Here is a 24,782-nt window from a genome sequence, read left to right as displayed (position 1 = left end):
CGCTGCTCCCTGGAGGAGGAAGACCTGCTGGCCGAGGCCCTCCTGCAGTGGGGTCTTCCCTCACGGGCGGCGATGGCCCCAGCGGGGGAGGGGGGCTCTGCAGGGGAAGGGAGGTGGGCTGGCTCCCACAGCTGCAGGCTCCCCAGTCCCCTTGAACACCCCCTCTTCTGACCCGCCTGCCCCTTTACCACTCCAGGAAAACTCTGACCGCCCCGAGTGACACTCCCTGGTGCACACAGCATCACTACCACAACTGGGCACCATTAAGACACACGTAGGACAGGCCCCCTCAGAGTTGTTCGACTTTGCCTTTCCCCCACAGAGGCCGGAGAATCAAAATGGACTAAAGATAAAAAGGGTATTTAGGAGAAGAGTCTGGTAGATTTAAAATTACAAAACATCAGAGCTGAGAGAAGCCTTTGCAATGATCTGCCCCAGCCGACTCTTGATGGAGAAAGGGAAGCCCAGGGAGGAGTGGGGGCCGGCCTGGGGTCAGCTGGGAGCACCACAAGCAGGAGGAGCTGGGCGCCAGGGTCCCCGCCACCGGGGCTTCCCCCCACGTGGGGACAGAGCCAAGGAAGGGTGGCTACAGGGCTCTTCCCAGATAGGCGCCATGCCAAGCCTCTCCGTTCCCAATCGGGGGTTCAGGTGGAGCTCCCCACCCAACCCATCTACTATCTGCTAGTGTTGAAAACCCGTTTGTTGTTCATTCATTCATTCTGCAAATAACTGAGTGCGCGTGGCACGCCAGGTGCCCCCCGAGCCAGTGGAGATGCGCTGCCATGTAACCAACACGGCTCCTAGCCTCCTGGAGCCTCGTGGGGGACACAGAGCTAAGCTGCTGAAGAAACCAACATCAGGAACCACCGGCTGTGGCCCATGCTACGGGAAACAAGCAGGGTGGGGACAGAGAACAGAGGTCAGAAGAAAGAAAGACCCAAAGAATGAGAAGCCCTGCCACACCCGGGGAAGGAAGTGGGAAAAGGCACTAGAACCTGTTTCTCCAACCTAAGGGGACAACAGATCTGCCTGGAGGGGGCTGTTAGATAGATTGATGGGCCCACCCCCAAGGTGCTCATTTCTGGGGTCTGGGGTCAGCCTGACAGTTTGCATGTCTGACAAGTTCCCAGGGGACGCTGACGCTGATGCTGCTGGTCCAGGGACACGCTTTGCAAACGCCGGCTCTGAGGCAAGAAGCTGGCCTGAGGACCTAGGAGGAGAGCGTGTGGCTGCAGAATAGCAGGGGAGGGGGGCGGGGAGGAGGAGGCCCGGCTGGCTCATGCCTTCCGGTGCCATGGGTAGGCAGTGCATGTCTGCAGAAGGGTAGTACCAAGGTCCACCTATGTTTGAAAAAGATCGTCCTTCCTGTGCTGTGGTTGAGCTGGGATTCACAGCTGGAGGGAAATCTGCTTCCCTCATCCCAGAATTGATGATTCCCCCCTCAAAGCAGGGTTTCCCATTGCTCCTGACAGCCTGGCTCTTCCTGCTGAGCAGGAACTGGCCAGGGGTCAAATCTGCGATCTGTGACGCCCGCCACCCCCTGTCCTATCCACCCATCCTGCCCCTGGGCATCTCTCTCTGACCAGAGGTGTCTGCTAAGCCATCACCTCGTCAACCTCAGCAAAACCTGAGATTAAATGAAAAAAGCCAGTTCAGACCTTTGCTCTTGGGAGCTAGCCAGCTAAGGTGGAAATGCCTTGAGTCTGCAAGGCCACAGGACCTGGGACGAACATGAGGCCTGTTACCAGCTCTAAGTCTCTGGGTGGGAGAGTTAATGTCTGTGAGCCTCAGTATCCTCATCTGTAAAATGGGCATGGATTTCAGGGCAGCATGGAGGACAGAACATGATGTAACAGAAAAGCTCAAGACAGCGCCTGGTGCAGCATCGGGAGTAAACCAAGGTTAGATCCATCGTCCCAATCTTATCGGCAAAGGTGCCAAGGGGCTGGAGGCCCGGCAAGCTCAGGGCGGGGGGGGGGGGGGGCACGCAGAGGGCCCGGCGGCACAGACGTCCACTCTTTATGTCACATTTACGTCAGACGCTCATTCTTCCGTGAGAGACACACAATGTGAAGCCCCTGAAATAAGCTGTACCCCCAGTCAGGAGCTCCACCCGGCACTGCCCGGCCTTACCCATCCAAATCCAGCCAGCGTAAGGGCTTCCTCATAGAAGGCCCTGGAAGTAGAGCCCACACCTATGCCTCCCTTTCAGAGCGTCTGCTAGATAATCTCCTCAAGAGAGAACTCAGTAGTCACGCAGCCTGGGATGTGGGAGAGCAAGACCTCAGTGGGCAAAAGAGACAATAAGAACAGGAACACACATAAATGACAACAGCTCTAGGCGTGTGGCAAAAGCCAATTCTTCCCGTCATCGGTCTGCGCTGAGAACAGTGATGACAGTAAGAGAGAGAGGCCTGCTGAGCTCAGTCCTCCCAACCACCACAGCCCCCTTTAAGAACTCACTAGGACCCACGCTAGCAGTCTTATACACGGTTCCTGGCTGCCCCTCACGTGACGGCTCTCTTGACTTGTTTTTCCCTCCCTGCTTCCGCATCCTTTACATTCTACAATAACAATAATAAAACCGAGAGTCCGCCTGCACTTCTTGCTGGTGCCAGGCCGCGCAGCCCCTTTGGGCCTCTCTATTCCAAATTATTGGGCTCTGAGTAACCATCTGATCTCTGGACAAGTGTGCTACATGGCACTGGGACAGGATGGTTCCAGCACCTTCTCTGAACCGTGCTGGCTGGATGAGTCACCTCCACTCTCCCTGTCCTGCCTTGTGCCCTCCCTCCCTTCCAGGCCATGTCCCGGCTGGGGTTTCTTTCAGCACTGAACACGGTGCTGAGCACAGGATGGGCACCCAGTGTATGCCCTTGGAGATGAATCGAGCCTCAGCTGTGAGTGAGGTCAGTCCCCACTTCACTCCACGCCTACGAGTTTTCAGGAAATGTGTCTGGGAAGTGGCTCTTCTCTCCAGCAGGCCCTGCATGGATGACCCTCATAGTCATAAATAATCACAATAAAAAGCAACAGCTAAGGGCCAGAGCCGTCTTGAAGCAAATACCGTACTTGGCACGCCAACCAGAAAACACGTGGTTTCCCCTCTGATCCCACCACCTCATCTAATCCATCTGCACATCCTTTCTGCTGTTTCTCCTACTAATTGTTTCTAGAAATCTCCGTCCTTTCCTACCCTGACTCCACCACCAGTTCTCTTCCAGAAATCCCATCCCACCCCAACCCTGGCCTCCCTGTCTCTGCGAGACAGGCCCCCTCTCACCCCTGGGGACCCCGGACACCAGGCATCTTTCTCAAATGCAAAACTGCTGCAACTACCCTCTCCTTAAGCCCTCCTGGGGACCCATCTCCCTCAGGATGAAGTTCAGAGCTCCAAGGCTCACCAGATCCCCGGTGATGCAGGCTCACACCTCCCTCTTCCCATCACCCCACCACCCACTTACCACATGCTGTGGCGGCTGTAGCAAACACTCTCCATGCTCACCCCTCGGCCTTTGCACATCCTGCTCCCCTCACCTGGACGTCTCGCTATCTCCATGTCCCCAGGAGACTCATCCTTTAGGCCTCAGCTCAAACATTACCTCTCTTAGGAAGTCCCCCTGATGCCCTGTGTCCAGGTGGCCTCTGCTGGGGGCCACAGCTTCTATCCCAGCCTTTATGTCACTCACCCTGCTAGAGCTGGGGCTGCACCGGGACCCAAGGACATGCCTGTCCTGCCACGGCTGCAGTCCCAGCCCAGGTGCCAGGCACAGACACGGCGAGACAATGAATGCATGTGAAGGGTGGCAGAATACGCTGCCCTGAAATACACCACTTTGGTATAAGGATTATTTTGAGCTGAAGGCAAATGAGAAGAAACACAGATATAAGAAAATCTCTCTGCCCTCACCCCGTTTACCTACAAGCAGTACCTAAATTTGTAAGGGTGTCCTTCCTCCTCTCTCCACCAGGATGGACCAAAGCTTATCACTGGAGACAACTCTAGACCTTTGTCAGCCTTAAGATAGGACCAAGGATCTGACCTAACAAACCTCACTAAAACTCGCCCTTACCAGCCATTAGTCCCTCATACGTTTATTTGCCTTCTCACAATTTGTTGCCCTAGAAACTCAAAGTCCTTTCCCTTTGTCTGGTCACCTCTCTACAAATGTATTGTTCTCTTGTTAAGGCATTATGTAAGCCTGAGTTCTAACCATCCCTCTGAGTTACTCATCAGGGATGTGTGTATCTGCAACACACCCGTTAATAAACTTGTGGGGTTTTCTCTCTTGTGAATGTCTTCTGTCAGTCTAATTTATGGGGCCCCAACCAATGACTCTATGATGGCTAGAAGAAAAGGATTATTTATTTCTCCCCTCCATGTGAATGAACCATCGCTCTGATCCTTACAACAGCCTGGTAAAACAGTGGTATCACTCCATTTTATGAGGAAGCCACTGAGTCTCAGAGAAGCTAAAACAACTGCTCCGAGTCACACGGCTAGTAAATGCCCAGGCTGGGAACTGCACTGTCTCCCAGTGCAGCACTGCCAGAGGAGTGGCTCCACAGGCCACTCCTCTACCCTACACCCCTGGCCAGATTCTGTATGGATCTGTGCCCTTGTCGGCAGCTTCTCTGACAAACTAAAAACTCCGGCAGGAGAGCCTCGTTGCCTGATGCATCCTGCCAGAACTAGTACCCTGCCTTCCACAGAGGATGACCTCGATAACAAGAAAGGGTATGAAACCCCCCGACCTTGAACTCCCCACACCCAGGGGGTTCCCAGCCTCTACCGCCAGCACATCTGTCTGCCTTACCACATGATGCGCTCCACAGAGCAGCACTCGCGAACCACACCCCGGGACAGAAAGGCTTTCCTGCTGCACAAACCTACTGTAAAGGCACTCACACAACCCGGAGCTGTGCGGTAGAAAACCACCCTTAGCCAAAGTGTGCTGAATTCACCACAAGCAGCTTCTTTTGCATAAAACAAGGCAAGAACGTATAGCTATATTCCAGAAAGCAAACAAGAGGAAAGAAAAGAGATCAAGGGAAAACATTTTTCCATTTAGGCTCTGCCGAAGAAACACTGGAAGTCACCAGTGGGCAATATTTTAAACCACCGGTACAACCCACCACTGGAGAACATGCTTAAGACTGTTTGAGAGCTGGGTCCCCGTGTCTGCCAATTCTGATCTTTTTTTTTTTTTTTAAGATTTTATTTTTTTATTTGAGAGAGAGAATGAGAGATAGAGAGCATGAGAGGGAAGAGGGTCAGAGGGAGAAGCAGACTCCCCGCTGAGCAGGGAGCCCGATGTGGGACTCGATCCCGGGACTCCAGGATCATGACGGGAGCCGAAGGCAGTCGCTTAACCAACTGAGCCACCCAGGCGTCCCAATATCTGCCAATTCTAATTGCAGGGTGCGTTTTCTGAGCCTCACTACATGGTAATCTTCCTAAATGCGCCCTCATTCCCTGCAGAGGGAGGAGCGAGTATTGTACTGGGGAGATCAGCAGGGAAGAAAGCCTGGTGCCAGCTAAAAGGGCCTATCCCTTTACAGTTCTTACGTCCGTGCATGTTTGTGTGTGCATTAGCCACCACTCAGGGGTGTGGGGAGATGCATCTGCACATTCAAATTCTTCTCTGCGTTTCTATGCTCCCATCCCATCCACCATGCCGCCTGCATAATAAGCACCAAGGCGCCTGTTCTGAGGGGGCCGGGCTTCCAGGATACGCACAGGCATGGCATTGTTGAGCGTGTTGTTGTAGACGCAGGCACGCAAGGAATAATCGAGCATGCAATTTTCAAACAGCTGCAGAGCTTCCGTCACTTTTTCATGGAAGTCATCGGCAGATTTGTTCGAACTTGCAAAGTAGAGATAGTCGGAGTATAACCTGTGAATAAAATAAATGGGTATTTTTACCACCTGGGAATGAGAAATCATGCTCCTTGGGTGACAATGACAATCAACATGCAATCACACAATCTCATCTTATACAACAGGACCCTGCCATTTCTCTTTGTTCCCTTGTGGATGGGTCACTTCCTAACACTTCTCACACCTCCCCACCTCTGCCAGAGCCACCCACAATCTCTTGGACTCAGACTCGTCTACACTGGCCCCAGACAAGCCACCAGTGCTTTTCTTTATTCTTTCCAGCCTCTTGAGCACGCAGCCCTGCTTTCCCTGTCCCAGTAAGCTCAGAAACTGTGTAAGAGCGAAGACAGGCCATGAAAATGTTATGCCCCTTCATCTCTCTCTCCCTCCCATCCGAGGCAACAAGAACATCTGTCGCTCTTACAACATTACATTTCCTCATAAAAATTCCTGCCCATTCCACAGACGTTCCAAACATTAAAAAAAAAAAATTATGAGATGTATCTTTCTAGATTAATAGGGACTTATTTTTAACACAGTATAAACCCCCCCACACATATGCATGCAGTCACCTGTAACCCTGTTTGTCCACAGTTCTGTTCACACGGATCCCACCACGTGGATGTGCCACATCTTCCTGCGGTGCCGATCCCTGACCAAACTTTACTGGGGGTCCTCTAAACCTTCTTCCCAAGTAGGCCTCACCTTGTAGATGACCACATCCATCCCTGAATTGCCCAATTTCAGCAAGAATCCTGCTAGGTCGGTTTAGCCAGAATCCCCCACCCTCTGTTATCTGATCACCCTCAATATGTGGTGGGTTCCTGGTCCCCCACCGCCCCCCACGAGATGTCTGATCCCCCCAGCCTGTCTTCAGCCAGAACCCTGCTAGGTCCAGTTGGTCAAAACCCCGACCTGCTTACCCCGATGTGTCTTCTCAGTAATTTCCAACCCCCTGGCCCCCACTCCTCCTTGGCTATAAGTCCCCACTTTTCCCCGCTGTACCCGGAGTTGGGGCCAGTCTTTGTCCCCATGCTGTGTCCTGACCCCCCTGCAATGATCCTGAATGATGCCTGCCTTCCAGCCTTGAACAAGCATCAGGATAAGGGTCTGCTCTCTTGCTTGCTTGCTTTCTCTTTCTTTCTAACCTTCCTCCCTTCAATAAATCCTCTGCAAATATATTTTACTGGACTCTTTGCATTACAAATAGATTTCCTAAAGCATGGGATATTTCTTTTCTTATATCACACAAATAACCAGTAAGACAAGATGAATCATAACAGCATAATAAATGCAGCATGGAGAGTCTTCCTGCCCAGTTTCTCCGGTGGTCCTAACTGGAAGTCCTGCTCCCCAAAGGTGACCTTTGTTATCAGTTGCTGAAATAGCCTTCCAGGAATTTTCTGTGCCTACTCAAGCACATATCTGCATATTTTGTATTTTCGGAAACAAAGATGGCATCAGGTTGTATCGGATGGAGTCAGGTCACGGACCTACCACAGTGGCACTTTCCCAATCACCTCATTTGGAGGATTCTGAGCACCCATAAAAGCAGGTGAGATAGTACACTGCAGCTTGACAGGCCCGTGATTCCACTGTCACCCCATAACTTCTTTCTTTAACACAACTGAGTTGTGAATTCCCACACTGAATCTTCCTGCTTTCTGCTTGCAGAGAGGGTGAGTCTTCATCTTTTGCTTTTCAAAAATCCCTTCTTCATTTCTGCCTGGTGCCTTTCCAATGCCCACTCCGACAGGACCTCCCCGCTGCACCTTTCCCTCATACACCATCCTCCGCCTGCCTGTGGGAACACGGGGCTGGCGTGGGGCGGCCCCCTGGCTCCAAGGACTCACGTTCTCTCTCCTGCTAATGCCATACTTCCTGCCCCTGAACCCCAACTTCTCCAACGTGGCTTCACTTATTCCAGTGAAAGCAAGTCAGTAAATCTTTACTCCGTACCAGATGTCTGAGGAGTATGTATCTGTCCTGCCGGCTACTCTCTACGCTCCGGCCAACCCCAGCGCTCAGCCACATCCACTGGGGCGGAAACCACAGGGCCCCCATGGCACAGGCCTGCTGCAAATGTTCCTCCCACACCCCTCCCTCTAAGGGGAGGGGATGCAGATGTACGGATAACACGAGCATGGCTTCTCAGGGACCAGAGCTGCTTCACCTCAGACATTTGGCACAGGGCCTTTGACCCCTTTAGAATCCATCCACAGCCAGTGTCTACAGAGGACACCTGTGAGACGTCTGGAGATGCCTGGGATCTGCCCACAGATGGCCTAGAGTCTACACACACCCTGGAATGGGAGAGTTTTGTAGACCTCAGCCTGTTTGGTTAAACTCTTCAAAAGGCCCTGTTTCCAGACCCGTCATTAGTGATGCTCAGTGACTGGTGAGCTCATGCCCCCCAGATCTGTGCCCACCCAGGCACATTACCCAGGATGACACTACATCCACCTGTTACAGTGTCCCCCAACATCACCTGTCCATTACGGCACCCATCACTGCAGGCTGGTCATAGTATAACCTAGAGGCTGATGGGTAAAGGCCAAAATCAGATTTGCATGGGCCTCAAAAAACAATTCAGTTGTATGTGCCACCCGTACCATGTGGCCATGAGTCTGATGAGGTACCTTTCCCAGCTCACACATTTCTTAACAGTCCCACTGATATTATGGCCCAGGCCAAGAAACTATATCCAGGAGAAGTGACACCTTTGAAACCGTCATCAAAATCTGTGTTTAATAGTAAATCCAAGACCAAAGTTCTTACCAAGGACTCCTACAGGACTATCCACGTTCTCTGGTCAAACTGGAATTCTATCATATAAATTACTATCTAAAAACCCAACCACTGGGCCAAGCTTTCCATACTGAGAGTTGATTTTGTAGTAAGAACATTTCCTGTGGATGTCTGGCTCATAAATAAAACAAGAGCCCCAAAACCTGCCTCAATTTTAAACACCAAGTAACTTCATGCTGATTCCATACAATTCTTTAGAAATCAGGAAGGAATCACAGAGCATAAACTGGAACGCGGCTGATGTTCCAACCAGGCCAGGCCAGGCCAGCCCTGATAGGGGGCAGGAGGGTAGAGGGGACTACGGATTTTCATCTGTTTGAGGTGAGGTGAGATGAACCCAGGACCCCACCTATGAGGCAGGCTCAAGGCCTTTTACAAACAGGCCAGGCTCACTTCCTCAGGAGAGCGGAGGGGGGTGTCCCTGGCCTCTCAGACCCTCCAGGAACCCTGGGTCTGCCCATAGAATGCGCAGTGGGCCTCGGGATTCCCTGGAGCCCACGTGCGTGCCAGGATGTAGATCTGTGACCATACGCCCTTCACGCTCCTCTTTGTCAAAAACATCTGAGCAGAGACTCTATTCATCACAACGAATGGCCATCCCTTCTGTGGGGATTCTGTAGATACCCCCAGAATATGTCCCCAGTAATTGTGAATAGGATCTTATTTGGAAGCAGGGTCTTTGCAGACGAAATTCTGTTGAAGATCCTGAGATGAGATCATCGTGGATATAGGGTGGGTTGTAAATCTGATGACTGGTGTCCTTACAAAGGACACAGAGACACAGGGGAGAAGGCCACATGAAGGCGGAGGGAGAGGAAGGGGTGACACGGCCACAAGCCGGGGACCACCCAGGGCTGTGAGCCACCAGCAGCAGCTGGACACAGGCCTGGGACAGTCCCTTCCTCAGAAGTCCCATAAGGAACCTACCCTGCTGACACCTGGCCTTCAGATATCTAGCCTTCAGAACTGCCAGAGAATACATTTCTGTTGCCTTAAGCCACCAGGTTTATGGAAATCCGTTGCAACAGCCCCAGGCAATGTGTGCCGGTTTTAACCTCCCATTGCCAGGAAGGCTGAGGAGTCATTTCCGCCAGCACCTCTCTCCTACCCGGAGACCCTGGTGGAGTCCTGAGTGCGCAGCTGGATGGGGGGCACAGGGTCGCTTTCCCACAGAGATACAAGGAAGGCAAAGGAGAAGCATGAGCTCTCGCTTTCGGGGGAGCGCGATTTGGGTTCCCTGAAGAATTAGGCTCATGCTTCATAAGAACGTCAGCAATACTCACTGCTATGATTTCCCTGCAGCTACTCTCCTGGGGGGAAAGGACCAGGTAGTGACCAAGGATGACTGAAAGCCACTTGGATAGTTTAAAGTCATTCAGAAAATGTTGAGAAGGGCAGCAAATGTATCAAGAATAAGGATCCAAAAGCTGGAGTAGGCACACCCATGTAACAAGAGATAAATCTAAACGTCCACTTTAAAATCAACTGTAGAATGATGAAGTAGGGGAGAGAAGCCAGCAGGGATAATACACAACAGGTTTAAGCTGACATAAGCTCATAATCAATCACCACAGAACTGCCTGGACACTTATGCAAATCTCGGGATGCGTTAACAAAGGTAGGGCACTGGGAATGAGGAAGGGTGTCGCTCTGCTCCACCCTGGCACATGGGGACCCCAAAAGATGCTTGCCTGCTTCAGTGCTGGGGAATGGTGGGGGGAAGGAGCTGTTCCATCTGAAGAAGCAAGACTTAGAAGGAAGAATAAGTTTCAATGGCTATAAGGCTGTCCTGGGCTGGAAGGAGACCTGAACCATGCTCCTGAAGGACTGACTGACGAAGGTTCAGGAACTAGTTTGAAGGGAAAAAGTCTCCAGCTGGGATAGTCCAGCATGAAGCGAGCGGCCCCGGCAGCAGGAGCAATCATGACTGGCAGGGCTGAGTGTGAGCCAGCTGACCCTGAAACCCAGCCAGCCCCCTGGCAGCTTAGGGGCTGCCAAGCCCCCTTCTGCTGAACCACCTAATTTTCTTCCTCTTCAACCATCCCAAACAGATGGGTGTTACATTTGGCCAGGACTGTTTCCAAGAGCAATTCCAAATATAAGTCCAAATACATTCCGGGCCTTCTGTGCTATGGTTATTTTAGAAGGCTGCTGGGCAGCCCTGTGACGGGGGGGTTGGCCCTTGGGAAGGTGTGGCTCAGCTCCTGCCGGGGCAGTGCAGGGATCCTGGGACCCAGCACTGCTGCGAGGGGGAGCAGGAGAGAATGTGTGTGTGCAGGGGGTGGCTCCCTCAACCTGGTGCCTCTAGAAGGGACCACGTCTCTCCCATGGGGACAGAGGAGTGGCCATCAGGGCCATCACTGTAGGCCCCACCATGTAAAATCGAGACAGTTATACCAAGGCCAATGGTGAATCTCTTCAACGACAGAGAACCTCCGTGAGCAGAGGTGAGGGGACCGATCACCACAACAACGGCGGCCACTACTCCGTGGGCTGCCCCCGCAGGCCAGGCTAGTGCAAGTGCTGTGGGCTTCAGCTGCCTTGGTCCTCGCGGCTTCCATCCCTGATGGGACCGCCCCTCAACAGGCCCTGCGCCGGGTACTGCACGCATGTCCTTGTTCCGTGTTCACAACCTGGCCCCCGACCTGAGACGCAAGCTGAGTGTCGTCACCCTGTCTTAGGAGGAGAAGACTGGCTCCTGGAGAGATTAGGGAGCTTCCCAAGGTTAGGCAGCCTGGGCGACTTTGCAGCTGGGGCCCAAACCAACCCAGGTCTGCCTGAGCCCAAAGCCCCGTGACCCAACAGGCCTTGGCCCCTGGCCTCCGAATTTAGGGACCAAGCCAAATCAACAGCTGATGAGAGCGGGGTGTTAGCCATCTGAGCCGATGGGTTTGGGGTTTTGTTTTGATGTTCTGATTGTTTGAGGTGCACGGTGGTTTGGAAGGCTGTTAGAGAACTAGTTAGTAAGTTACAGGAGACAGAAAGCAATCATGACGCGTAATGGAACAGCAAACAAATGCTCAGGATAAACACGACGGGCTTCACTGCCACGATCAGGAAAAGCCGATGTGGTTACAGAGCACTGCATGGGGCATCCAGAAAATGATAGCAACAACAAACAGCGTTCAGGTATTTATCAGAATTTCAGAACTCCCAGAGTGACCTTTGGGCACCTGCATAAGCTGATAGTCATGGGCTGTTGCAACAACTCACTTGATTTTGGCGGTTTTAGCACTTAAATGATGATGTCGGTCGGCCTTCCCGCAATGAGGAGACCCAGGCAGGTTCTAGCTCAAACATCACTAGTTAGGGAAGCTGGTTTCTCCTCCTTTTGTCATGGTTGTGTTCATATCATTTTAAAATTGGGATGTAATCCACATACCAACAATTCAGTAGTTTTTAGCAGATGCACAAATTCAGCGGATCAGCCAATTCCAGAAGATTTTCATCACCCCAGAAAGTCACTGTCCGTTTTAACCTGTCAGTTCGCAGGGTGGCTCACGGGAGAAGTCACGGAGATCCCACGCCCAAAGGGCACACGGACAGTTCGACCACATCAGCTCCATCTCAAGAGCCTGAGCAGTGCCTTCTCTCCAGCTACTGCTCCGTGCATCAGAGGTCTTGGAGAGCTGGGCTCTGAGAAAAGATCGGGGGTGGACGCTGAGGTGGTGGGTGGTGGGGAGCAGCTGACGGTTCCTAGGGGGGCTCACCACGGGCTGTGCTGGCCCCGACTTCGCTGAGCGCCCAGAGCCCCCGCCAGCCAGCTTCTCAATGACACACATGTGAACGGCCTATTTCCTCCACCAGGAGCCCCCAAGAGGTGGGCACACTCTTGTCTTCCGCTTCAGCCCCCCGCCCCATGACATCTCCACCGTTCTACAGCCACCTGAAGGGTGATTACAAAAATGAAACCCAGAGAGCCCCCTCATCATTCTCCATTTGCCGGCATCCACGTCAAATCACTGATCAATAACTTCCTGACCTCTCATATGGTGCCATCAATAATGATTATGTGTATTTTTCCCTACAAGGAGAGAGATAAAGGCCATTTAACGTGGCCGGGAAGGAGGCCCTTCTGCCTCACTGAATCATAAGCTGTGAATTTCTCATCATGAGGAACAATGAAGCAGGACTGACCGGGCTAGCTCACTTGGAGGAGAAGTCGAGAGTCACCCAAGCCCTACACATGGGTAACACTGATGAGGCTCATTTTCTGCCAGAGAAGAACATCCAGGTTTGGACCTAAACATGTCCACAAGGATGCAACATCTCCAGCTCACTGAGCTCATTTGGGCTGGGTCGTCTCTTCCCCCTGAGCAGGAGTAGGGTTCTGGGTTCACCTTTGTTTCTTCCAGAGCATCCAATCATGGGTCCTTGGTCAACGTTCATGGAACAAAGGGTAGAACCTCTCAGAGACGATACCAAACATCCCTTTGATCTACAAGCCTGGCATCGTTTACAAAGCACTTTCACACAGTTTCTTGGTGATCCTGAGAGCAGGTGTCTGCTGGCAGAGAAGAAAAGGAAGTGCACAGGATCACTGGGCTACCCCTGGGTAAAGCAGCAGCAAAGCCAGGTCTGGATCCCAGGCAGTGGGACCCCACCACAGAGTGTGGCCACTGTCCCACACCCTCCCTTGAACAGCTTTAACTCACCAACCTCACTAATCGAGGTCCCTGAAGTGATCTGGCGGTTCAGAGTGGACTGAGCGCCCTCCCCCATGCTGGCCTGGGGGACCCACAGCTCACAGCCTCTGCAGACGGAGCAACGAGGCGGTCCTCTCCCCAGTGTGCCTCGCCCTCTGCAAACAATCCGTGTGGGAATTCTCACGACTGCCGATGACTTTGTAAGCATTTCCCCAAAAAACAAACTGTGTCAGACACATGGGAATCTTCAGCATGACTATTTTTCTCTCCCCAGTAACAATATCTGGCCCCTCACCAGGCGTTACTCCCGAATGGCCGTCGAAGCACCTTCACGAGGGCCCGCGCTGCCCTAGTCGGGGCCTGGCCGGCTCGCCCTCCCCTCTCTGACATCCGAGGCCAACCCCCTGGCCCTAGGGTGGCTCCCAGTTCAGCCCTATGAACGCGACCTCATGCCACTTTTAGGGCTCATTAAAGGCATGCCAGTGACACCCAGACAGACCGCTTCTGAGATGCAAAATGCCTCAGTTTGCCAGGAAACAGGCCTCTGAGAGACACTCGACTATAGTCTCCTGCAGGCTGCCGCTGATCCTTCATCCTCCGGGGTCGTAAAGACAAGGCGAGAGTGGGAGCTGGAGGGAGGGAGGCAGGGCGTGGAATCGATCCACGGCCGTCATGACCTCTACGTTCCATGGCCTCTTCCCCAACTCCAGCTCCTGCCCACAGAGGAGTTCTCTGAATTTCTCTTTAAGATCACGGACGTTAATGACCGATCCATCAGCGCTGAGGAATGGCCTGCCCTCTAATCCTCATGCAAACATGTGACAGAGAATATGGCACAGGACGCTGACGCGCCAGCACCCCTCTCCTGCTGCAGAACGTGTCCGTGGAGCGACGTCAGTGCTTCCAGGGACCTAGAGAAGTTGAGCTGTTTGGAGAAGATCCTCAGCACAGGCTGAGCGACGAGAGAAATTCCTGCTGCAGGTCAGAGGTCTACAGTGATTCAGCAGCTTCGGTCCGCACGGCTTCCTGCCATCTGAGCGCGATGTCGCCCTGGGATCGGCATCTGGATCTTGCTGATGTGGAGTCCACGTTTAGCCACCCAGGAAGACAGGGGTCCTTACCACTCACAGAGCTTTGCAAAAGTGGGGAGTCATCCTGCTGATGGCTCACTGTCCCGTCCCGCCCAGCATCTACCCTCAGCTGAAAAGACCTGCTCCACCCATGGTGAAGCCTCCCCAGGGCAGACTGCGCACAGTGGCTGCTGGATGACTCCGGAGAGGCCTCACCGGCGACAGCTCGGAAGAGCCGTCCCAGCCGCACAGCTCCTGATGGCTTCGGGGAGACCTCTGGGTGACTGCATCACGGCGTGACCCTTTGCACTGCCTGGCTTGTCCCACAATGGGCCCCATAAATCCCCTGCGCACACACTGCTGTCTCCACGTCTGCATCCAAGGACCAGCCTCTGATAGGGAGGACAGCTCGACCCCTCAGTCAAACCAACACGGGCTCAAATCCAGCCGGGCCACTACTAACCAGGTGACGGCGAGTAGGTGACTTAGCCCCACTGAGCCCACACACCTACTTGCCAAGTCCAAGTGAGGCAATGCCTGAACAGGGCTTAGCACAGAGGCAGCCTGGAGTTAACACTGAGGTCACTTAATTGAGGGCTGCCCCCCTCCCTTCCATTGGACATAGGCTCCAGGAGGGCAGACAAGGATTTTGCCCTCCAATGTATGTCCCACATCTAGTACTTCAAAGTGTCCAATAATTGTTTATAGTGAGTAAAGGAGTGCTCACCCTGGTTACTGTTATTATTTACTACTACTGTGACCTAGTAATAATAGCTAATGATTACATAGTATCTCGCATTTGTCCAGCACTGTTTAAGTAGGTTACATATATTAAGTTACTCTTACAACCCGAAAAGCAGGACTATTTTCCTTCCATTTCACCACTAAGGAAATGAGACACAGAGAGGTCAAGAAGCTTGCCAGAGGGGCAGAGCTGGGACTATCTGGTCCCCCAAGGCTATGACTCTATCGAGGTGACCCTGGTTTGCCACTTACTTCCCACAGGCCTTACCTTCCCCTTTGCAAATGGAGTGAAATCCATGAAACCAGGACTCCTGTCCAAAGGCTTAGCCTCGCTCATTACTCTGTCCAAATGACCAAATGCATTTAAATGGATGCATTTCATTAAATGCTTCATCCCCTCCCTTCCTAGTGCATCATCATACATAGACTAATTATTGACCCAGTCTAGTGGATTGTTAAAAAGTCAGTTTCTACAAGCAGATAAAGAAAACAATGCCCCAGGAGTCAAGGCTCAAGGTGCCTGCGTCAAAATCAAGTTCTCGCTCTTAACTGAGCTCAGTTCTCCTTCCCGTTTGACCCGCCCATGATAAAACGTGAGCACCAAGCATCCTGTGCTGGTCACTGCCATACCTGGCATTAATATTATGCACAGAATTAAACCCAAAATACAAACACGGTAAAATCCTTAACAGATGGCGTGTGACCCCACTCCAAGGGTCCCCTGAACAAACTATGTGAAGAGGGCTCAACACCTTCCAGCCATTTGTCCCAGTTAATGAAGGCAGCCTCTGAATTACGAGGTGAACTCTGTCAACCACTCACAAATGAAGAGGTGGGAAGCTAACGGGAGATGTGCTGAAAAGAACAGTCTTTCCCACTTTAGAGTCAAATTAAAAGAAGAAAAATTCTGCTTTTTAATTAACTACGCCAATTTGGCCTAGAAATGCTTCACTTTTTAAACTGTCATTATCTCTTACATAGAGGAACTTGCAGCGTGAAACTAGGCTGGCCCTTCTGGCCACAAGAACCAGCCTACCCGCCTTCCACTACTCCTCTGTTCTCCTCCAGAGCAGGGAACAACAAACGTACCATTTGCATCTTTCTCTGGAAACGTAAAAGTGATTGATTTGATTCTGTGTGCAATTGCAACATTTTAAAAACCCTCTACCTCGGATCAATTCTAGAAATAAAGGCTAAATGTGAATCTGAAACTAAAAATAAACTCCACCCCCACCCCCACCAATTTGTAGATGGAAAGAACAGTTTAGCCTAATCCCACTGGCAGCAAGCAACCCCTAGAACCTTCCCCTGCAGAAGAGCAAGGTCACAGAATGACCCAAGCGGGCTGATGGCCTGGGACCCAGTTAGACTAATGGGAACAGGGGTTCCAAGTGTTTGTTTCTTCAAAAAATCTAAACATTGAGTATCTATCATCCTTTCCGGCTGGAATGGCAAATAAGCCAGACATTTAAGACAGGCCATGAGTCACGGGTTTCAAAAAAGAAATTCCTATTGTTGCATACTTTTTATCAACGTTTAAAAAGCAATGGAACAGCTGTTGCTGTCAGTAACCCACACAGAAAATGTGCACATGAATACACACACACACACACACACACACACACACACACACACACACACCCGCTGTACATGTGCGGGCGCTGTCTCTGGACACGGTCATGCGCTGGCAGCTTCTCTTCTCCTGGCCACACCGCTGGGGTCCAGGTTCCTAGACGATCAGACAGGGAAAGGGGGAGCAGGTGTGGTAGGCAATCATCCCTGTTCCCTGGCATGCACACCCTGCCATCTCCTTCCCTTGAGTGTGGCCTGGCCCTCGTAACTTGCTTCTAACCAACGGAATGTGGTCAAGGTGATGGGCTGACACTCCAGTGATCAGATTACAAAAGATCGTGCCTTCTGACCTGCCCGCTGATTCTCTCCCTGGCGGCTCTCATGAAGCAAGCAGCCATGTTGGCAAGACCCAGGAGCAAGGCATTTAGGGTAGCCTCTAGCCAACGGCCAGTGAAGAATGAACACCCTCCTTCCAACAGCCATTGAGGAACTGAATTTTGCCAATGAGCTTGAAAGCATGTGAGCTTGGAAGCAGAGCCTTCCCCAGTCAAGCCTTTGGATGAGACCCCACTGTGGTGAAGCCTTGACGGCAGCCCTGGGAGAGATCCTGAAGGAGAAGATGCAGTAAACTGTGCCAGATTCTGACCCACAGAAACTGTGCAATACTAGGTGTGGGGTGTGTGGTGTTTTAAGCTGCTGAGTTTTGGGGTGATTTGTTATGCAGATGACTAACGTAGCAGGCAACCCAACAATGGGGTTAGCCTCCTAATGCAGGCTGTCACTAGGCATCCTGCCATCCCCCCCTTGGCACCACGACATCCACCATGAGAGAGTAAGGGCCTCACTTCTAGGTAAAGGTGCCAGCTCCCAGAGGGTAGGTACTGGGTGGGCCTTCATCCCTCAGGGATATGTATATGCTCAGCACCCAGCACAGTGCCCAACATGTGGTCAGGACTCAACAAATATCTGAACTGATGAACGAGCTCTGCTGAGGACCAGAAAGGTAAGAAATTAACAGAAAGGTAAGAAATCTTCACTTTCAGTTCCTATAATAGACAAAGTATTTGTTCCAGAAAGCAAGCAGACCAAACAAAATATGGTGACTACTTGGAAGTGCTATCTGGTGGCCCTTGATCCTCCTAAAGGAAGGCAGACTTTGACAGGTCCTGCTTCTGGCTCGCTGTCTGAACCCGGGTGGCACCAAGACCCTCCCCATTCAAAGGCTCGCCTGATGGCGCTTATGTCCTCAGAGGTAGAATCAGGACTGCAGGAAAAGAGGGACACATGTAGGGAAGCTGACGCCACTCTCCAACAAGAGAACCCACGGTCTTTACCTTTGTCCTCACCGATCTCCCTGTTCAGAAGGCTTCTTCCTTTCAACCACGTTCCTTCTTTGTTGACTTGGCAAACTCTTACTTGTCCTTCAAAACCCAGCCTGGCTTCGGCTCCTCCAGCATAGCTTTTCCCCACCTGAAGCTCATTCCCTCTTCTGAGCCACTTCTCATCTCCCCTCTTGCTCCAGCTGAATCCACAGACCGTAACAACCATAGCAATTCCTGTCTTGCAACCAGCCGTGAGTTCCCCATGCCTGGGGCCTAGAACAGGGCTGATACACACCAAACAAGCCCAGACACAGACCAGTTCCCACTGCTCTATGCCCAGGGAATGACAAAATGTCGCAGTTTTCACTCTCTTGGCCCGCTAAGGTTGAGGTGCAGTGTGACCTTCTTCAGAAGGAGAAACTAGGGAGATGTGACAGGAAGACATTCGGTGAACAGAAAGTGCACTCTTGAGAGAATGTTCCAACCTCGTGAACTGCAGCTGGGGGCTGTCTGGGGGAGGGAGGCAGAGCAGCTGTGAAAATACCTCAGTGGGCGGCAAGGGGTCACTTAGTCCCTGAGCCTTTCCTTTCAAGGCTGACAGTTACATAATCATGTCCACACAAGAGCACCACTGGTTTGCGTCAACTGTTCTCAGACTGAGGAGGACCTGCCCACTCCGTGAGCAGAAGGGCCAAACTCCTGCCTCCAAAGCGTGGGAACTAGCAGGTAGGACGAGGCGAGCTGCTCCAAGGTCAGTGTCTGCCTCAGAACTGGACCAGAGGGATTCCTGAGAGAACCAGAGTGGAACCATCTGGGGCATATAGATGTGCCTTATGGTATAGCACCAGGAGGGCTGCTGGGATGGAGACAGAGGGGGATAATCCAGCCCCCCTCTGACCAGGTCACACTGAGAGCCACAGGGGCCATTTTGAGAACTCCACGGAAGGGACACAGAGATAAATTCAGGGAGGAGCGAGCAGGGCAGGAGTTTGAGGCATGTCCTTCTGGGGGCAACAACGTGAAACAAATGAAGCAAGATGTAAGGCTCTATGTATTTACAATTGTGTGTGTACACACACACACACACCACTTAGCTGCACAGGTAAGCAGTCTGGAAGAAAATGTAACCAATAAAAATAACAGCTATCTGGTGGGAGGTTGTAGGTGCTTTTTATAATCATTTTCATTTATAGCTTTCCAGCGTACTTCCTAAAATTTCTCCATTTTAGGATAAGAAGACAAACATGTCTTCTTATCATCATTGGCAAGGATGTGAGGCCAGGAATGCATGCCCATCCAAGGAAGGTATTCACAGAGTCTATTAGGTTCCTAGGGCTACTGTAACAAACCAGCACAATCTCGTGGCTTATAACGGCAGGAATTTATTCTCTGGTACTTCTGAAAGATGCAAGTCTGAAATCCTGGTGTCAGCAGGGTGGGTTCTACTGGGGGTTCCAAGGCAGGGTCCCTCCTAGGCTTGTCTCCAGCTGCTAGTGCTAGCTGACAATCCTAGGCATTCCTTGGCCTGCAGACACATCACTCCAGTCTCTGCCTCCATCATCACATGGTGCTCTCCCTGTGTCCAAATTTCCTCTTCTCACAAGGACACCAACCACCAGATCAGGGGTCACCCTAATCCAACAGGACCTCTTCTTAACTTGAGTCCATCTGCATAGACCCTTGTTTTCAAATAAGATCACACTCACATGTATGGGGGGTGGGGGTGGGCTAGAACTTCAGCACATCCTTGTGAAGGGCCTAATTCAACCCGTAACAAGAGGCAGGCAGAAAAGGGAGACACAGAGGGTTGGGTCTGCTTCAACATCGGGCAGCCTCTCCCGCATGGGGAGAGTGTCCCTTGGGTCTGTCTGGCTCTATGGGGACAGAATGGATCCAGGGCGGGTGCTCCCAAAAGACAGACTTGATTTCAAAACAGGAAGAGTACTGTTACAGGGCTGTATTGGTCTTCTTGGGGACTCCCACTCGAGGGTCCTGGAGCAGCCTGAGGGCCCCTCTCTCTGATGGGATGGTATCACGCAGATTGTCGCGCTAAGTGATTTTCAGGTCCCGGAAGTCCCCAGCTTCTGCGATTCCCCACTGGCTTCATCATGATTCAAGCCTCACCAGTGCTGGCCCGGCCACCCCCATGCCCAGTCTCACGTGAGCTGTGCCTCAGCCCAGTGGGTGACCCCTGCTTTTTTACGACAAAGCAGCCCTGCCCATCATCTCTCCTCCTTTTGGTCTTTCAAGCAGGAGACCGAACTCTCAGAGCTGACAGGGATAAAGGCTCATGCAGGTCGGGACACAGGAATCGTGGGAGCCAAACCCCTTGGCAAACCCTGACATCCCGATTCCAAGGGGGTTTCGCACACCTTCACAGTACCCGAAGAGGGTCCTCCGTCCCCAGGTCAAACAGGCCAGAGGCCGAAAGCCCACGGGCCACGGTCAGAAGATCTAAAACACTCCACAGTTTGTTTAGACCCAGTGAAGATTGCACCAACAATAACATTTACATAAGAAATAGCAGTAACATTGCAAGTTAAGCTTGTTTATTTAAATTAAAAAAAAAAAAAAAAAAGAGGGACGATCTTGTTCATGATGAGAAGGCAGGCTGTTCTTCAAAACTGCCTTTTGGCCCCAAATACAAGAAATCCAAAGTGCTCACCTCTCCACAGGATCCCTGAGCATGACGATCAGTTTTGCGTCTGGCTGAAAGGCGTGGATGAAGTCCTGGGTCAGAAAGGGCGGCTCTCCATCTGTGCTGTTGTCATAGAAAAAGGTCCAGGCGTTGTTGTCCCACATGGTGGAGGCGCTGGCCTCCCCTAGAAACACAGAACATTGCAAATGAGCAGTGCTGAGTTACACGCTCCCACGGGGCAGCCTGTGCTAGGGACCAAACCAGGCTCCACCGGGGGCACATGGGCCTCCAGGAAGAGGAAGCTGACAAGGCCCCTCTGCCACGGTGACCTCCCCTGTTCCCGCCCAGAGGTCTCTGTCTGGAAATCAAAGTGATCCAGGCAACACTGAGCATCTGCTTCCTCCCAGCTCCTCTCCAGGATGTGTAAAAACAAAACAAAACAAACAAACAAAAAAAACAAAACAAAAAACAAAGCAAAAAAACAACCCTCTCCCAGCATCTGGCCTCCCAATTTCATGATATTTGACATTGCTCATGGTGCACAGATCTGTGGCATTTTCAAGGCCCACTGAGAATGTACTAGATGGTTCCCTTTAAAAAGCAGCAGGGATGAGGAAGTAGTTTGCGGTGGCTGACACTCCTTACGAAGTTAGATGCAATCTGCATCAGATTTTCCATGAAATCACAACCCATGGCTGGTCCCGGGCACACTCTGAGACCAAACGAGAGGAAGAGTTTACGGGAGGGCTCACGGGACCCCAGTCTGGAGGTGCTGTGTCCTGCGTGCCCACCCACCCCATGGCCCTGCGCACAGCTGGCACTCACTCCGTGCTGCCTGGGTGGACAGGGAGTGGGTCCAGCCCTTTCTTATCAGGGTCTGTATGAATGAAGGATGAAATGTTAAATACACATTCTAGGACAGCCATGAGGCCAAGATATACACATTTCAACATCTCTTGCTCAGATACTTGAATCAATTCCCTGACTATTTTTTTTAGAAGACTCTTCAGAGATTTAGAAAGAAAGGCAAATTGATCAATTACATACAAATTCAATTTCCCGACATTTTACATGGGTATTTAATATATCTCAAAGCCACTTATTCAGGGAAAATCCAAGCCAAAAGACTAGTGTCTTTGATCAGTGATGAGTGCATCACAATAATGCAGGGAGTTGGCAGGGCCCTATCTATTCTGTTGGATGTGCAATCACATTCAGGTGAGCATTTCTCTTCTGGTCTTTCCTTTCTTCTCTTTTTTTTTTTTAAAGATAATACCTTAGGATACAGGAAAGACAAGTCAATCAGAAGTCCTTTGAAAATTCTACTCACAATGAATATAAGAATATTAGAACAAGAGAAGTATCTAAAATGAAGGCACAATTCTGTCAAATCTCATAAACAAACTACTTCTACAACCATAGAAACATTTGTCCATCCGCTAGTGCATCTGTCCGTCTGTCCATCCATCCATCCGTCTGTCCATCCATCCATCCAGCCGTCCATCCATCCATTCATTCGTCCTCTGTTCATTTCATATCCATCCATCCAGAAAGCATTTATCTGGTGTCTACTAGGTGCCTGGCACTGTGCTTGGCATTAGGGTTAGAGGAGGGAAATAAGACAATCCCCTCTCTCCGACCTCACAACCTAGGGGAGGCTGACGACTCCATAAACAATCAGCTCCTGAGGTGAGCACTTAGACGGGGCAGAGCAAGGTGCCATGACAGCAGAGGCAGGGGCCTTTCGGTGTGTCTAGAGCCCCACCCCTGAGAACCTGGCCGCTCGAATCCTTCGGGACTCCAGCCATTAGCCCAGACCACTGAGGAAAGGCTCTCTCTGACCCCTGGGCCGAGATGGAAGACCGACCCTTACGCTGTATCAAAGATCTAACCAGAGGAAGCTGAAGCAGAGCTGAATCACATTCCAGGGCTGGAATGGAGCCGGTCCAACGAGCCCATTGTACAGACGTGCAGGCTGAGTTCAGGAACAGGAAGACAGACTCGTCACATGGCACAGAGCTGGCTGGTGGCACGGGCGGGGCTAGCTGCAGGCTTTCCCCACACCTCTCCACTACATAAAACTCCCCAAACTCTGCTTTAGGTAAATATCAGAGCAGCGAAATGTTTTCTTTTTCCTTTTTAAATCTGGAAGTAGGTAAAATTAGAAAACCAAACTAAGGCTTTCCTTTTTCATTCATTATGTTAGGCTCTATTTCCTAGCCCTAGGATGTATATTTTTAGCTCTTTCACAAGAACATGAAATTCTCTCAGAAGCATACGGTGTGGGAGTCACAGTCAAATATTAATTAGACTTGTGATCTGAAGTGTGTGGACCCAAGGCTGCAAGAAAATAGCTAGTAGCCAATTCACACCAGGGTGGGGGTGATGTCTGATCTCATCTGGCTCTCAGAACTTGATTTCTTTGAGTTAAAAAACAAAACAATAAATAACTCAGGGTTTAGGCATGTAAGCCTATCTCCTAGGAGAGAAAGAGTCAAAAGCAAACAGCCATCTTTGATTACAATTCCTTTTAGTTGCTAACAGAGTCACTGAATTTGCAGAATCAAAATGTAATAGACTTAGGAAAATAAAAATACAGACTGCGGCCTCAGGTACAATTTAAGGAAACTATGTGACCAGATTTCTCTCTTTCAGAAGGTGTAAGTGGATAAATGTCTTCTCCTAAGCTGAATCCAATACAAAAAGCGAACAGTTAGGTTTTTTATAAAACGGTCTTGTGAATTAAAAAAAAAAAAAGATTATTAATCAAGCCACCTCACTTTGAATGTCTAAAGGCATTAACTTGACAGTGGCTAGGCTTTTTGAACAGCAATTCGTCACCAACAACGCATTAGGGCTGTATCTGTTTCTGGAGTAATTGCCTCTGTCTTCACAGGGCCCTGGGGCCAGGGATTCCAAAAGCCACAGTATTAAATCAATGACTAATTGGTTACCTGTGCCTATGATCCCCCATTCAAACTCAGATCAGTATGTCATGAAAAGAAACCAAGCACATGTGCTTAATTTAAATAAAAACAAAGCAATGTCAGCTTTTAGAAAAAAACCATTACAGGTACACGGGAGTCTCCACAGAACTAAAAAGTCTGCTAAACATTTCTGCTTTACAGAAATTGTGTCAGTGATGTGAACGTTTTACACAGGGGTGAGAGCGACGGCCAGGTCGGGAAGGTGGCAGGCATCCTGCAAATGTTCCGCAGGCCAGAGCAAAAGCCGGGCCAGCCCCAGAGTAGAAGGAGCCCCGTGGGAGTGGGGGTCAGGCCCAGGGTGGGAGCAGCCCCCATGGGGAATTACACAGAAGTCCTACCGATAATGATTCTAGTCATCCTGCTCTGCTCATTTGCAGAGCCAGCCTGCAGGCCTTGATGAATCTGGTGTGCGGCCAGGTCAAAGAGGTCCAGGTAATCTTCCACGGGGTAGCGGTCCCGAAGCCCATCTCTCAGGCGGACAATCCCTACGAGAACCAAGAAGCAGGAGTTACTAAGGACAAAGCGGCCACTGCTGGGGGGGTGGCCTCCTGGGGAGTGACCGAGAGGGATGTAAAGGCCCAGAGGCCCAGATGCAGCAGCCGAGGCTCCACCCAAGTGAGCTGCCGGAAGGGGCTCGCAGAGAGAATGTTAGCAAATTGGCTATCCTCTTTAACCTGGTCACTTCAAGGGGTGGAAGACCACCATTCAGGTGCAAGTGGCGGCTTCCAGGACTGCACACCTGTTCAAGAACGATCAACGCATCTGCTTGGAGGGCCAGACTTTGGGGCTGGCTGAGAGGTGCACCAGGTGGGGCCCCAAGTAGCTGAGCGGCAACAGCATCCAGAATGCACACACTGTATCAAACAGGAATGGGAGGGTTTTTTTTTTTTTTTTAAAATTTTTTTTTTTTTAGAGAAAGAGACCCAGCAGGAGAGGGGCAGAGCGAGAAGCAGGGGACCCGACATAGGGCTCAATCCCAGGACCCTGAGCCAAAGGCAGGCACTTAACCAACTGAACCACCCACGTGTCCCAGAAAAGGGAGTTTTTATCTGAGCTTCTATCTCTGGCCTGTTTGATCAAGCAGCTTGTCTGTCTGTCCAAACAAGGGGAATTG

General features: G+C 51.2%; 1 protein-coding gene across 12 annotated transcripts in view; it reads right to left on the bottom strand.

Annotated features, from left to right (window-relative positions):
- CHST15 (carbohydrate sulfotransferase 15) overlaps positions 1-24,782 on the bottom strand; it is a 77,727-nt gene that overhangs the window by 6,492 nt on the left and 46,453 nt on the right. For 11 of the 12 annotated variants that reach the window (XM_025880336.2, XM_073884734.1, XM_073884733.1 and 8 more), the window contains exons 4-6: positions 24,007-24,153; positions 20,709-20,865; positions 5,741-5,897 (exon numbers count right to left, since the gene is read on the bottom strand). In XM_025880336.2, the coding sequence (XP_025736121.1) occupies positions 5,741-5,897; positions 20,709-20,865; positions 24,007-24,153 (461 nt within the window). Of the gene's footprint in view, positions 1-5,740; positions 5,898-12,071; positions 12,326-20,708; positions 20,866-24,006; positions 24,154-24,782 lie in introns of those variants that run through there. The other variant, XM_025880343.2, reaches the window with a different exon arrangement.

Source organism: Callorhinus ursinus, unplaced genomic scaffold, assembly GCF_003265705.2.
Source record: "Callorhinus ursinus isolate GAN/ISIS: 27379988/994484 unplaced genomic scaffold, GSC_fseal_2.0 scaffold58, whole genome shotgun sequence".
NCBI lineage: Eukaryota > Metazoa > Chordata > Mammalia > Carnivora > Otariidae > Callorhinus > Callorhinus ursinus.
The sequence above is the reverse complement of the archived record's forward strand: the minus strand, read 5'-3'. Positions and strand labels throughout refer to the sequence as shown.